Source organism: Vanessa cardui, chromosome 15 (genome assembly GCF_905220365.1).
Source record: "Vanessa cardui chromosome 15, ilVanCard2.1, whole genome shotgun sequence".
Classification (NCBI taxonomy): Eukaryota; Metazoa; Arthropoda; class Insecta; order Lepidoptera; family Nymphalidae; genus Vanessa; species Vanessa cardui.
Genome location: NC_061137.1, coordinates 8,290,647 through 8,305,185, shown reverse-complemented (window position 1 = coordinate 8,305,185; position 14,539 = coordinate 8,290,647). Strand labels below are relative to the sequence as shown.

The following is a 14,539-nucleotide window of genomic DNA, read 5'->3' as shown; positions in this document are numbered from 1 at the left end:
GCTAGAAGCCTGGCACGGTCTTGAGCACTTGTTAAATTTTGTGTCAAACTGTGTAGTGTAGCGTGAACCAATGAAGAATCCCAAAGTTTTTGTTTTGTAACTTCCTTAGGGATATCATCATTAGGGCACTTTACCTTCCAGGTCTCTATCGCCTCAGTAACATTCATGATTTTTACAGATTTTGATTTTAAAATTTCTGAACAAAGGTCTGAAATGCTATGTACAGAAGAGAGAAAGGCCGGGAGGGCAACACTTGATATTTTTCTCACGCCGATGCCACCAAAAGGAATGGGAAGTGTAGCTTGAGTCCAAGAATATTCATCAAGAGATAAATTTAGAATTTTTTCTAAAGCTTTTTTAAGGGTGGCATCGATTTGATTGGTAAGACTAGGATATTTCTAGATTGGGCTCACACGTAGAATGTACATTAATTTTGGAACGAAAAGGCAATGTTTTAAGATTGTATAAGCTATATGAGAATTTAAAATGCCCAGTCTGTCAAAATTGTCCGAAAATATTTTAATTTTTTCGTTAAGGGAAGGCTCTATGCCCTCATCAAATAGTGGTGCACCAAGGAGGCAAAGTGTATCTTTATGAAGAATTTTTATGTTAGGTGCCATTTTATTAAATTTATCTATTGCCAAACTAATATTTTTGTAAGTTAAATTGTCCGTAAAAAAAATTTCACATTTTGAAAAATTCAATTTAAGACCAATTTTATCAAATTGTTCTTTAATTTTAATTAAATCTTCAATAACGTCATCTACTTTACCTCCTATAGTTCCATCATCTAGGTACCAAACGTTTAATTTAGATTTTAAATTCGAAATGCAGCTATGAATACCTAAGCTAAAAAGAGCAGGACCCAATGGATCTCCTTGCTGAACGCCTACATTAGAATGAATTGTATCTTCACCAAAAAATAATTTGGAAGGTGAACTATAACATTGCCAAACGTATGGGTAAATTTCAGGCAGATTAGAGAAGACTTCGTTAAGCAAGGTTCCTCTATCTAAGGAGTTAAAAGCATTCTTTACATCAACTTTCAGAAGTACCTCGGCCTCGTTTCCTTTTAGAAAGGTACGAGTAGAGTGTACTGCTGCTTCACAACCACCTCTGCTTCCAAAACCGAGTTGAATTGGTTGAAATTTGGTTTTTAGGGTGGAGACAATGTGCCTACATGCTAATTTAGATGCCAAACGGCGAAAAGTGGTCCCGATTGCTATTGGACGGATACTTCCGTCTTTTTTATTAAAGGCACAAAGTCTTGCACCATAAAGATGTGGTAAAAAGGATGAAATCACCTTACCAGATAGCATAAAATTGCAAAGATTAGTTATGTCACTTAATAGGGCCCTGCCAGCGTCACCGGCCGAGGCACTCACAAGATCTTTAAGATGTTGTGGAGTGATACCATCAATGCCACTAGCAGACCCGCTAGAAAATGACATAATGGCGGCATAGGTATCTTCATCCTTAACCTGTAAAAAATTGTTCTGTGTAGGCGGGGGCGGAAGCACAGTTGTTGGGTATGGCAAAGGATGCTTTTCTTGCAAGGATTCTAACGTTATATCATTAAAAGGTGCGATGGTATCGCTAGAAAAAAGAATGCGAGCTGCATTCTTAAAATCTCCATCCATTGCTTTATTCTCAACAATTTTCTTTAAATCAAATTTTTGAGGTCGTGATGAGTATTTTGGAATTGAAATTTGTTTATCTAATAAACTATTTTGTTTTAATTTGGTCGATAAGGAACCATTTTTGGTTTTATCGACATGAAAAAACTTAAAAGAAAACGTAAAAAGATTTTGCCATGCCGAATTACTTAGACAATTAGACAATTTTGAAGTACAATGGATAAAGATCTAGCTAGAGATATCTCGCTCCCCTAGGTATTCTTTTTACTAAAGGTATATTTTTGTGACATTTTGTTAATAGAAAAAATACGTAAACATGTCCCTTATAAACCAGCTATAAGCAGCCGATCTAAATCGACGGACACAGGTTCAAAACCGTGTTTATAAATCAACGCTAAAAGAATACTTTCATATGTTTAAACGAAATTCTACAACTTTTTATATTCTCATATTTTGACACATAATTTCATTGATCGTATATTGATTATCTTTATGGAGTTTCGAAACAAAAACGTCCAATTATAACGAATGAAAATCATCGTTATAATGTAAATTTTTCACAATACGCACTTACCGCCCATGGGTACTTCATATCGACTCAATAAAAGTATTGATTTCCTAATAACTTGTCCCTCCCCTACGTGTACTTATTAAGGGTATGGCTTACGTCACTGAGGCTTGGCTAGTGTATAAATCTTTCATTCTGTGCGCTCTCTCATTATTTATTTTGTATTTTCATGTTCGTTTCATTGGAGTTAAAATCTATACTTAATATTAGAAATGTGAAAATAACTCTGTAGGTATGTCGTCAGTATGTTGCTAACCACTACAACGAATTTGATGTGGTATGAAGCAAGTTTGAACTCTTGTAAAGGATATAGGCTACTTTTTTGCGAGCAAAGACACGTGTGACAAATAGTTTGTATATAATTCAGATTGTTAAATTATTTCCATAATGTTAAATGACTAAATTTTGTTTCGTTTCTACCCATAGTTACTTTTGTGATATAATCAAAACGATACGAATAAATAATATTTGTGCGCATTCGTGTTACGAAAATAAATACCTTTTCATATTTATGTTTATAAGGGAAACTGAAAGAGGTCTTTTTTTAATTTGGTCTATTTGCCTGGGGAATATTTTCAAAACTGATAAAAAAATAATTGGATTATAATATATAAATATCCATATAAGTTGACATATAAAATTTATAACAAGTTTACGCATTTGTATATGTATACTAATTTTTAATATTGTAAATATTAACAGGTTTAATTTTGTTTTTAAATGAACTACATATTATTTTTCTTCGTAAAACTTTAATTGTTTTTTAAATAATGACTTCGTTAAAACTTAAGTTTATTATATTCTGATATACATAATATACCTATTGGATGTTATACAAACCAGGTATTATGCGTGATTTAAAGTTATCTGTTTGCAGCTAAAGTTAATTTAAACTTTATTGTCTTCAATTTAAGACTAATTTTTCAACAAATATCTAAATATTTTCCTCAATTTTTGGTTGTTTTGTATGGCACGCCGCTAAGAAAATTAATTGTTAAAGTTTGTTCCGACGACACGCAACATGCTGCTATAAATATTCATTACAATTTATCGTAGTTAGATTAAGCTATTTACTATTTTAGGAGCAATTCTTATAATAATACCTTTAATCTAATAACATGTATAATAAATATATTTACATACATTTATATTATAATGAATAATTATACAGCTTCTTAAGAGATTCCAAGGTACAAGATTCAAATATCTATAATCAATTTGTCTCTATACTTAGCTATTCTATGAATTATTTTTTTATTTTTCGGTGTTAGTGATTGTTAGTAATCCTTCCAAGTAGTATAAAAATGATTTCATTAAGTATATAGACCATGCACTCAAGAAAATCTCGGTACTACTTGTAGATATTACAACCCCTGGCCTGGGTAGGAACTTAGATGTTGAGACTGGTGGTCTCTACGGGTATGCTGGAACATCTCATCAGACGACGTGACAGGAGGATACAGTATAAATACTTGAGAATAAAATCTTTCACGATTTTAGGTTCGGTCAGGAGGGTTTCATTTAAAATGATGAATCTTGATGCTTTTACATATGTCACTGGGTAACTTCAACTACCACCATTGTCATAATCATTATAAAACAAAGTCGTTAATGCTGTCGGTTCCTTATTATGCTTAGATCTTTAAAAGTACGTAACGGATTTTGATGCGGTTTTTAATAGAAAGAGTGATTGGAATGGGTTTTTGCCTATGATGGACAATATAGTAAAGAAACACTAATGATTTTAAGAAGTTTCTATTGTGATGTCATAAATAAGCAAATTCTCTATTATATTATAATACTGATAGTATTGCACCCGTGCGAAGTCAGGACGGGTCGCTAGTTACTTTATAATGTACTTAAATCGTTGAGATTATATTAAGACGAAAACTCCGAATCCGAATCCACTTACAATAAGAACTAAAAGTTCGATAATTTGAATTACCTTACTTATAATTTAACTTATATTGGTTTGCTCTATTGTGAATTCAATGCTCCGTTCCCAATTAGCCATCAACTAAAATTTCCCTAGATTTATTAACCCGATTATATAATATGTATGCTTTTTTAGATGTATCTTAGTATGCTAGTACTTAGTTTACTTTCTCGACTGCTCTAGTAGATTAAGAAATTGAAGGCCAGCTCTACTACATTCCTCTACTCTAGTTGGACGAACCCACGTGCTTCAAATTCCTCGATAAACATGGTGGTCTATGCATTTTTTCGCTGTAAAACACAGGAGGAATTTGAAGTAAGTATGTGAACCTACAATTTCTATTCAAAACAATGAAATGTTAACTAAGTTTGAGCATCATATTAAATGGTACCATTTTTAAAATCCTCTATGTATGTATGAATATGCTATGTGTGACAGTGACATTGATCTATTTAAAAAAGAAACTTCACCTTCATTTTTTTTAATATGATTCAAAATATGTATCCAAATTAGAAATTCGATCATTCATATATTACGTTTACCTTTGCGGGCTTATAAAATATCTATTTATTATTGTGAGAATGAGTTTCTAAAATATTCACAAAAGAGATATTTTAAAAGAAAATCAAGAATTATTTTGAGCTGGTCATTCTTTTTAGACGTTTAGAGATATTGATGTGACGTTGTATCTTTTCTCGCGTGTCAGCGTTATTCACTACAGCGGTAAATATATGAAATGAAGTTTTACAAGGACGGGCCTTTTGGAAATATGGAAATCTGTTGTAAAAATAATGTTCGGCTTCATTTCTTTGAATTTATAGAAAAAAATATCACATATTTGTAAAAACAAATGAAAATATACATTCATTGAATCGCCATTACAGAATTCATCAGACCTTAAAACAATTGTGAAACCAACAAGAATGTTATTTACATTGAAACAAATATCTCGTGCTAGACTTTGTGGGCTTGCAGACCTATTCATGAATGCGGTACATCTGACCGTCTGCCATTTAAAACGATGTAAAAAAAGTATATATATAAAGTTTTTTTTTATGAAAGCATTGGCAAACTAATTCTGAGTGTACAAGAATATTTCCAGTCTACACAATTTACATAAATTCCAATAAACCAATGAGCATTCCTACATTTTGATTTTCACGCTTTGTGTTTTCGTCTCTTGTGTTGTTGAATCAAGAAAAGATATTGAATTTTTTTTGTAAGAGTACTGTCAATATCTTTTGTGCGATAAGATTTATACCGTATAATTAAAAAAATATAAAGATACTTTATATAAGTAGGCTGTTACAAGAATCTTTATTATATAAATTCTACGTTAAGCTCTACAATTCAATGTCAAGAATATACGATTTGATTATGCCATGAAAAAATGATTTATTCCTACTCTTTTTATGTCATATTATTTTGATGAACCTGTAACATGTTGATTATTACAAGTATACAATAAAATTAGTCTCTCCATAGAAGTACTTATTCGATCTGATCATTTAAGTATAAGAAATTACATTATAAATATATTTTATTGTATTGATAAAGATCTATAAGTATTACTCCTTTCTAGCACCTAAATTATTATCAATGTGTTTTTTTTAAGATATTTATAAATCGTTGCTATCAATAACTAAATCGTATTATATTTCAAGAAGTTAAAAATATACGAAATATTATCTTTAGTTGAAACCTTTCAAAAGTTTGTTTGACTTCTATTGAAAGTATAAATTAGATGAAGTATTTAATAAAGGCCAACCCCAAAGCGTTTAAACTCCAAATTTCAATTTCCGATCATTTATTAACAGGTGCCATGAAGAACTGTCGTCAAAATTATCAAAATTCTCATTGAATATTTAATTCTTAAATAACTACTATGATATAGTAGTGTCCAAAAAGTATTATTAGATTAAAACTCTTCCATTTATATTTACATATTTGATTATCTTACCTATTGAAACTCAAGTCACTTTCACATTCGTTTTGACAATCAACTGAACGTTTCAGGGTTCATATTTCGAATTTTTAATGAAGTAAACTTATTTGTATATTTTTTTGCTGTCTCTACTCGTAGTCACGCACACTGAGGCAACTTTTTATTGTTATATTTGTAGCTACACAGACATGTCCGTATCTTGGATGTTTCTTATCTTTTAATATGTATTTTAATTTGAATTACCTTGCATTTTTTTATTACGAAACAGCATCCTGCCACTATCATCACTCATACTGATGAACGCCGATAATTTAAGGTACTAGAGTTATTTCCTATTACAGTAGTGATATATTAAACTAAAGTAAAAGAATTGGTAAAACTTTGAATTATTATCAGTTATAATAGTTACGGTATTCGCATTAAGACCGTGATGTGTCTTATCTCACTCCAGGAATCGATATATAAAGATTAGTCTGCGAAGAGATTTAGGACGACAAAAACAAAGATCCAAAATGGTCTAAGTGCATTCGAGAAATGCGGGCGTCGATAAGATAAATGCCATTTCAGACACGCAAAAGGGTTTTAGGGTGAAAGCATATTTGGGAAAAGCTTAAGTTAGATAGACGAATATTATAAAGATAACTCGTGCTACCATTCTTGAACCATATTTATTCAGCACATAAACCTGACTACTATGATATGATAATACTACAAAAGTCTACTATGATATGATAATACTACAAAACTCTACAATTTCAGTTTAAAGTATAATTATCATTTCAACTTCCATTGATCAATCATTCGTATCATTCGAATAAGAGGAACTCAATGAAACCGAAATTGAATTATCAAATCATTTATCAAATTAATATGACATCGAGCGATACTGAGTGGCACCGACCACTAAGATCGTTCCCAAGTGAATTAAACTCTAAAGCGTCAGTTTTACTTCAAGCGAGTAATTAATTTGTGTTAGTTCTCAGTACCTTTGAAGCGCTACTTGCCACGAAAGTGGTTAGGAATTCCGAACTATTCTATAAACATATGGAATGGCTAGTAATTGACCTTAAAACTTGTCAAACTCAAATGACCCGGCGCTTGCAGTTAATGACGAAACTTTATTTGCACTGAGCAGTTTAATACTAAATAAATTTTAGGATTTAATCGAGCAGTATTTTCCTAATATTTTGCTAAACTTTGATGGTAGGACTACGAGAATTGCTAATCAATTATTTATCCGCTAAATATAGCTGTATTTGTTGTGTTTAAGTTTGAAATATAGTGTAATTACAAGTAGGTACATGCGGTGCAAGAATAGAGTTTTGTTATAAATCTTGCAATATATATTAGATCATGGGTTATATTTTTTACAAGACGATGTAGATGGATTTTAATATTGCTTCTATGAATGACACCTTTGTTTATGGGCAAAGCTGACCTACAATTAGGAACTGTACGTCGTTTAAAAAAATATGATTTATTTTCTACGAATTAGCTGTGGTAATATTATATAGTATATAAGTTTTCGGCAATAAAAGATTTTGCATCAAATCGATGCTTCACAGCTGTCAATTAAGATTATTGAGTTAAGGATTTAACTATATTTTTTGATGTAAAAAGTTATCAAATATTTTTAAAGTAAATTTTAATAATGAATAGACTGATAAAAATAATGTTTGATTTTTTTTAAAGAAAGATATCTCCCCGTCATTATATTTGCACGGATCACTAAGAATTGACTTTTAGTTTTTAATAGTGTTATGAATAAATCAAGTTCTTTACACTTTAAATTTAGAAGGCTCTAATAAATTTAAATAAAAACTTCATAGTGAAACATATTTTTAATCCGATTCAAAAGTTTCTTAGCGTGATAATAATTTCATTTGAAAACAGTACTCAATGTGACTACTAAAATCTAGATACAAGTATTATATTAATTAAAATAATATACATTTATAAATAGGCTACAACATTATTGTTATAGAAAGCCTTACCTTATTAACAGAATAAATACACAGTGAATACTTCTTTTAGTTGCATTTTTGTGAATAGAATTTTTGTCCGTACTTTTTCTTGCAATAACTCTGCAATAAAACCTCATTACAAGATTCCTAAGTGTTAATGAGATGCTTTAAACAAAATTAACATTTTCTCAGCTGGGCGTGATATAGTAATCACTGAATTTAATCAGCGCGAGATGAAATTCGAGTTTTAATTATTAGGCCTAACTAAAATCTTAAATTGTCATTATTAGGACTTGAATAATCAAAAGTGTAAATTATATGTAAATAATTAAATTTAACAAAATAACATTTTGAATAATTGATGACGATAAGGTAATTCTAAATGATCGACTCGCTGTCGTTGTGACGTCATAATGTTAATGTGCTGGATGATGATGAGAACAAGAAATATTCATGTGATAAGATTGGAAACGAAGTTACATCAGCTGTGTAACAGTTACGTCACACGGTACCTGTCGTGACGTCACATGGGAACTCTTGTGACGTCACTGGGAATAAGATTATAATGTTAACTAAAAGTGCATACTATTTATTTTTTAATGGAATTAGTTACGCTGATTGGTAATTGGTAACCGTCTATAGACACTGTATGAATAATAAATCATAGAACTAAGATATTTATAGCCTTTGCACTCACACACTTACTCTTTAAACCGGAACACGACAATGATATGATGTTTTACCTATAAAAGATTTCCTGCTTATTGTTTTACTATTTATTATAAATAAAGTTATGAAACTCCCTTATATGTAAATGATAGAACACACATATGTTCTTCGTGTGTAAATACCTCATAAAGTCGCATCGACAAGCAGCGTACGATATTTCTGCATTAACATGCAAAATATTGTCGCATGTGAAACTGTAATTCAAAGGCGGCGCCGCGCCTGCATTATTTTGTCGTTAACCTATTTCTGTCTCTATATACGTACACTTACAAGGTATTTTCACGTGTGACCTTTTCTTCGCGATGTCTGTTTGTGATTTCTAAGTTTAACTCGGTGGTTTACATTCATGATTTTTTTTAAATTTTTGGTTATTGATTTCGCCAACTGCTGCTAAAAAAAATAATATTAAAATTGATTATTTTTATTTTATAAAAAAATAAATCTATGTAGAGTGGCTAATTCTTAATAATAGTTTTGTAAATGGAGTCGAGATGGCCCAGTGGTAAGAACGCGTGCATCTTAACCGATGATTGCGGGTTCAAACCCAGGCAAGCACCGTTGATTCATGTGCTTAATTTGTCTTTATATGTAATTCATCTCGTGCTAAGCGGTGAAGGAAAACATCGTGAGGAAACCTGCATGTGACAAATTTCATAGAAATTCTGCCACATGTGTATTCCACCAACCCGCATTGAAACAGCGTGGTGGAATATGTTCCAAACCTTCTCCTCAAAGGGAGAGGAGGCCTTTAGCCCAGCAGTGGGAATTTACAGGCTGTTGTTGTTGTTTGTAGTTTTGTAAAATGAGATTTGATTTTTAAATTAAACAGTAATCTATTAAAGAGTGAGTAGTTGATATCAGTTAATATGTATGTATTAAAGCTGTAAATTCCACGTTGCAGGCGCTCATTACAAATAACCACGTGGTGTAAAAAATTCACGGCTTTCACATATTTGTGTTCCCATATCCTCGCAAATACGTTCACCCGACGGACGCTATCAACAAGTGTCAAGATTTACATTCGGCCACTTAATTCTTCCGTTATGGCGCCGAAGGGAAAAGCAACATTTTTTTCGGACCCAATAGTACAAATTGCTAAGGCTATTTATTATGTACGAAGATAGTCTGTTTTAGTTTCGTTTATTTATTCAGTTTATTTAGGTATATTTGTTTGAGGTTGATGAAATTTATTTAATTGGTGGCTAACTAAATGGATTCGACAAAATATTTTTGATGTCATCATTATTTGACTCGCCAATGGGAGTAAAATCGATTCGTTTGTTGTTTCTGCAAACGGCTCTTTTTCACGATGCGGAAACGTTCGAAGTGGTATCCAGGCCCCGAAAGGGAGCGAGATATGTGGGATTCTTACTCACTAATCTATCGGAGAGGCTGCAGTATCGTGTTAATTTAACGTATCCGAGATCTTTCCTGTGCTGTGCATGTGCCTTTGTGGAGTCTTTCTCTAAGGACAAAGGCGAACCGACCCCTTGAGGAGGAGGAGGCCCCTGAAATTATTATGAATATTTTTTTTATTTAATAAAAGAACAGCAAAAAAGATTTTTCTTTACTTCATATTTGATTTTCTTACGCATAAATTCTTTGAATAACCATTAATATCCATCATCAACCAATAACTGTCAGGCATTCCGTGTCGACCACATTTTTGTATGAAGTCACGATATTCATTAAAATGAATGAATTTAATTATGTACGACTAGTTTTTGTACGCGGTTCCGTCTCATCCTTTATTTTTATTTATCTCGGCCGTCAGTTCAAATTTAATTACTTTAGTTTAGTAGCGTCGTTGTAAAGAGATAACAAGTAGACACAAAATTATTCACACATTTCTATGATATTGTATTCATTTAATTGAGTGCAAAAATTATAGTAGCGTTACAAAGAAATGTGCATAATTTTATTTTAAATATGTACAACAGTAAGTCCCAATTTTGTTTAAAAATAAGAGACATAAATAATAGTTGACCGGTTATCTCAAAGTTACACTCATATTTTCAGCGGGTACAAATCCACTACGAATCCGCTGCGGGTTACGTGTTAGGACGGGGTAAAATATTTGAAATCATACATCACTAAAGTGCAGAGTAGCTTCGAAATAAATTTTAGTATTTCCAACAATTTGTTAAACATTTTTGTTTTAACAAAAGAAAAATTACGATAATATTTTAAGAGTATGTGATTACTGGAATCAAGAAATAGAAGTAACGAACTGTGTAACTTTGGCAGCTGTTCTATTTTTAAATTAAAATAGAAAAGTGGATAAGAGTTAAATAAAGTTGTTCATTTAAGTTTTACGATAAAGACTATATCTAAATTATTCATTCCAATTCCGAACACCATGAAGTAATGAACCTTTTTTTTAATTGAATAGGTTGGAGGCCGGTCAAATCGGTCATCTGATATTAAGACACCACAGCCTAGAGACATTAGTGCCGTAAAAATATATATTCCTGATGTAGCTAATGCGCTACAAATCTTGGGAACTAAGATGTTAAGTCCTTTATGCGTGCCGTTCCGCTAGTTTGCTAACTATCTAAACGGGAACGCATCATTACTAAGTATTGATGATTGTCAATTATGTGATTAGAGAGTCGTATCTATCGAGACGGGTTTGCATTAACACCAACAGTGATTTTGTTGTCGAGGCGTCACTTGATTGAAGAAAGATTTCTTATACTTTTATCCTTGTGCCTGTTCCCGTTTTGAAGATTAAGTTGGTTAATTATATGCTTTGATGGCGTCTGTATGACACACATATTAATAATTAACATTGACAATCCACGTCAATTTTAACTCGTTCGAATTAAAATTTACTTTATTCGAGTAGGTTTTCCAAGGAGTTTTGAATCATCGTGTATTTATTACCGGATTATATTTAATGTAAAGTAACAGCCCGGAATGTATATTCTGCCGAGAAGAGCTGTCAAGAAACGAAGCAGTTATTCTTTTTTAGCAATTAAATTACGAAGCCATGTTAATTAACTCGAATACATATTGTAGCTATTTATATGAATTGTCGGAATTGTAATCTTTTAATCGGTTGGATTATAGCAATATGTTTCAAAGTAGATCTTTTTTATAGAATATGTTGTTGGAATTTTTTTTACATTACACCCAAATGCAGTAGTAGTTAATTCACAGTGACTAATCCTATAGTATTGATAAGTTTCATCGAAAGGATCGAAACTTTTAATTAAGATAATCTTTTCATTTAAATTTAATAACACTGAATTACATATATTACCAATTTTATTAAAATAAATAAGTTAAAAAAAATATTGATAGTTTTCGACTGATCGATATTTTTAGGTTTTTTTTGCATTATTTATTCAATAATTGACATCATTAATTATTTCTGCATTCATTTACACTGGACTGTTACTGAAACATGTTTTATAGGATTTTTAAATTATTTTTATAATAATAATTTCTATAACGTAATACCTATTTATGTATGTATAAGAATAATATTATAATTAAATTGCCGTGAGTTATTTAAAACTAATTTGATCTCGCATAATAAAAAATTGTGAAAAGTTTGAAAATCATCAATTTTCTCTGTACGCATAATTTTGTAATTTTGTATACCGAAGTAATCACATTTAATGGCTTTTTGGTTCTGATAATTTTTATCTGACGTAGCAACTTATTATAAATTTTAGTTTTATCATTATCATCCTTACATAGTATAAAACAAAGTCGCTTACCGCTGTCTGTCCCTATGTATGCTAAGATGTTTAAAATTACGCAACGGATTTTGCGGTTTTTTTTTTATAGATAGAGTGATTCGAGAGGATGGTTTTTGTATATAATACATGGACAAAATAGTAAAGAAACACTGATAATTTTAAATGCTTTTAATTTGATGTCGTAAATGAACAAATTGTGTAGAATATTTAGGGTCTTTAGTACTATATATGTCATGTAGATATAATTAAGTTGGTACAGTATTAATATTGTTTCTAATTGTAATATTCTTGTCCATAGTTGGGGGAAGGGGTGGAGCTGACGCTGGGCGAACTTCGGGCGATGGCGCTCCGTCAGCAGCAGCAAATCGACACCCAACATCAACTGCTCTGCGCTAAGGAGCAGAGGCTGCGGTATTTGAAGCAGCAAGAGGCCCGGCAGCATCAGGTAACAATATGACAAAAATACTAATATATCAAGTGCTTAAATATAAAGACATTTTTAATTCCATTTTCAAAATTAAGCTCTAATAGTTCAAAAATGTTTCAGTGAATATATTCATTGTTTTAATGTTCTGGTCTAATAATGCCGTTTAGTTCTGTCAGGATAGGAAAAGGTTACGGAAGGTTGTAAGGTGGATTTGTCAAGTTTTTTGACAACATGGTATTTGGAAGTTGACGGTATTACATCGTGTCTCGGATAACACGTAACACCAAATTATCTTCGATTATAGGTTGCCTTCTCGTTGGACTTTGAGAGTGAGTAATGTAAGAGTTGCTGAATTCATACATGTTTTTTAACCGACTTCAAAAAGGAGGAGGTTATCAGTTTGTCTGTATCTTTTATATGCATACAGTTTGTTGAGAAGCTGCTTTAGCCGTTACAGGTTAGATGGTTTCATTATAAAACAAGACATATCAAATACAGATTCAAAATCCACGATAAATTTTTGTAGTCCATAATAAAAATATTTCAACTATAAATTAAGGCATACCTTATTTGAATGAAATCATGTACTTAAATGGTATGCTTATATTAAAATATGATCGAAGTAAAAATTTAATTAGATAGATTTATGACTTTTATTGATTTTCTTCTGTTATCGTTAAACGAATTACGAATATGATAATGAACGGTTTTAGTATTCCAAAATTTACCTTTGTAATATGAAATTTGGAATATGCAATTTGAAGAATATATGCGATTGCTTTCAGCAAGAGTTATTGATTTAAAGAGTTTTCTACGCTACATGGTTCATAATATCTCTGAATTCAACTTCGATATTTTCTGAGTTTCAATATCATTCAAATCAGATTATCTACACGTGTGTAGAAAGTATTTGTCATATGACTGTCGAATAATAATGTAAAAACCTTTAATATTTAAGCCACACGAAATTTTAATAAAACCATATTCTTTACCTTAATATACAAGATTTATTAATTCATTTTGGATATCAGTTATTTCCAAGAAAATACCGTTACTCTGAGAAAGGTTTTCAAATTAATCAAAATATATTTGGAATTATTTATTTCAGCCTCGTCTGTAGTACAAAACGACGAAATTGGAGCAATACTCATATTATGAACTGCTTTATAAAGTTATATACAATTAATTTTTCATTTTAAAATTGTTATTTTATAAACAAGATGGAGCTCAACGATTTGTCTTTTCAGTAATTAAAGTATACGTATTTATCTAAGATTAAATTATATATTATTATACTTTAATTATGTATTTTGTCAGTATATTAAAATTCGATTACTTATAAAAAGTACGCACAAAAGACGCAATAATTGACTGGTATTCTGCCTCAATAGCTTTAAGGTAAACTAACTTTCTAGCGGTATAAAAGTCCCAAGTTCGATTATTACCCTGACCATTATTCGATATAATAGATTTTTGTCATATGAATTAGTACAAATTTAACATTGTGTGTAAAAATTTAAAAGTAACAGCCTGTAAATTTCCCATTAACAGCATGAAGAGATAAAAAAATACGCATTATTCTATTTAAGAAAAAAAAAACATTAATATATTTTATTATACTAG

General features: G+C 31.0%; 1 protein-coding gene across 7 annotated transcripts in view; it reads left to right on the top strand.

Moving 5' to 3' along the window:
- Positions 1 to 14,539, top strand: part of LOC124535560 (apoptosis-stimulating of p53 protein 1) — a 257,185-nt gene that overhangs the window by 197,710 nt on the left and 44,936 nt on the right. For all 7 annotated transcript variants that reach the window (XM_047111806.1, XM_047111807.1, XM_047111808.1 and 4 more), the window contains one exon: positions 12,788 to 12,934. In XM_047111806.1, coding sequence (XP_046967762.1) covers positions 12,788 to 12,934 — 147 coding nt within the window. The remainder of the gene's footprint in view (positions 1 to 12,787; positions 12,935 to 14,539) is intronic.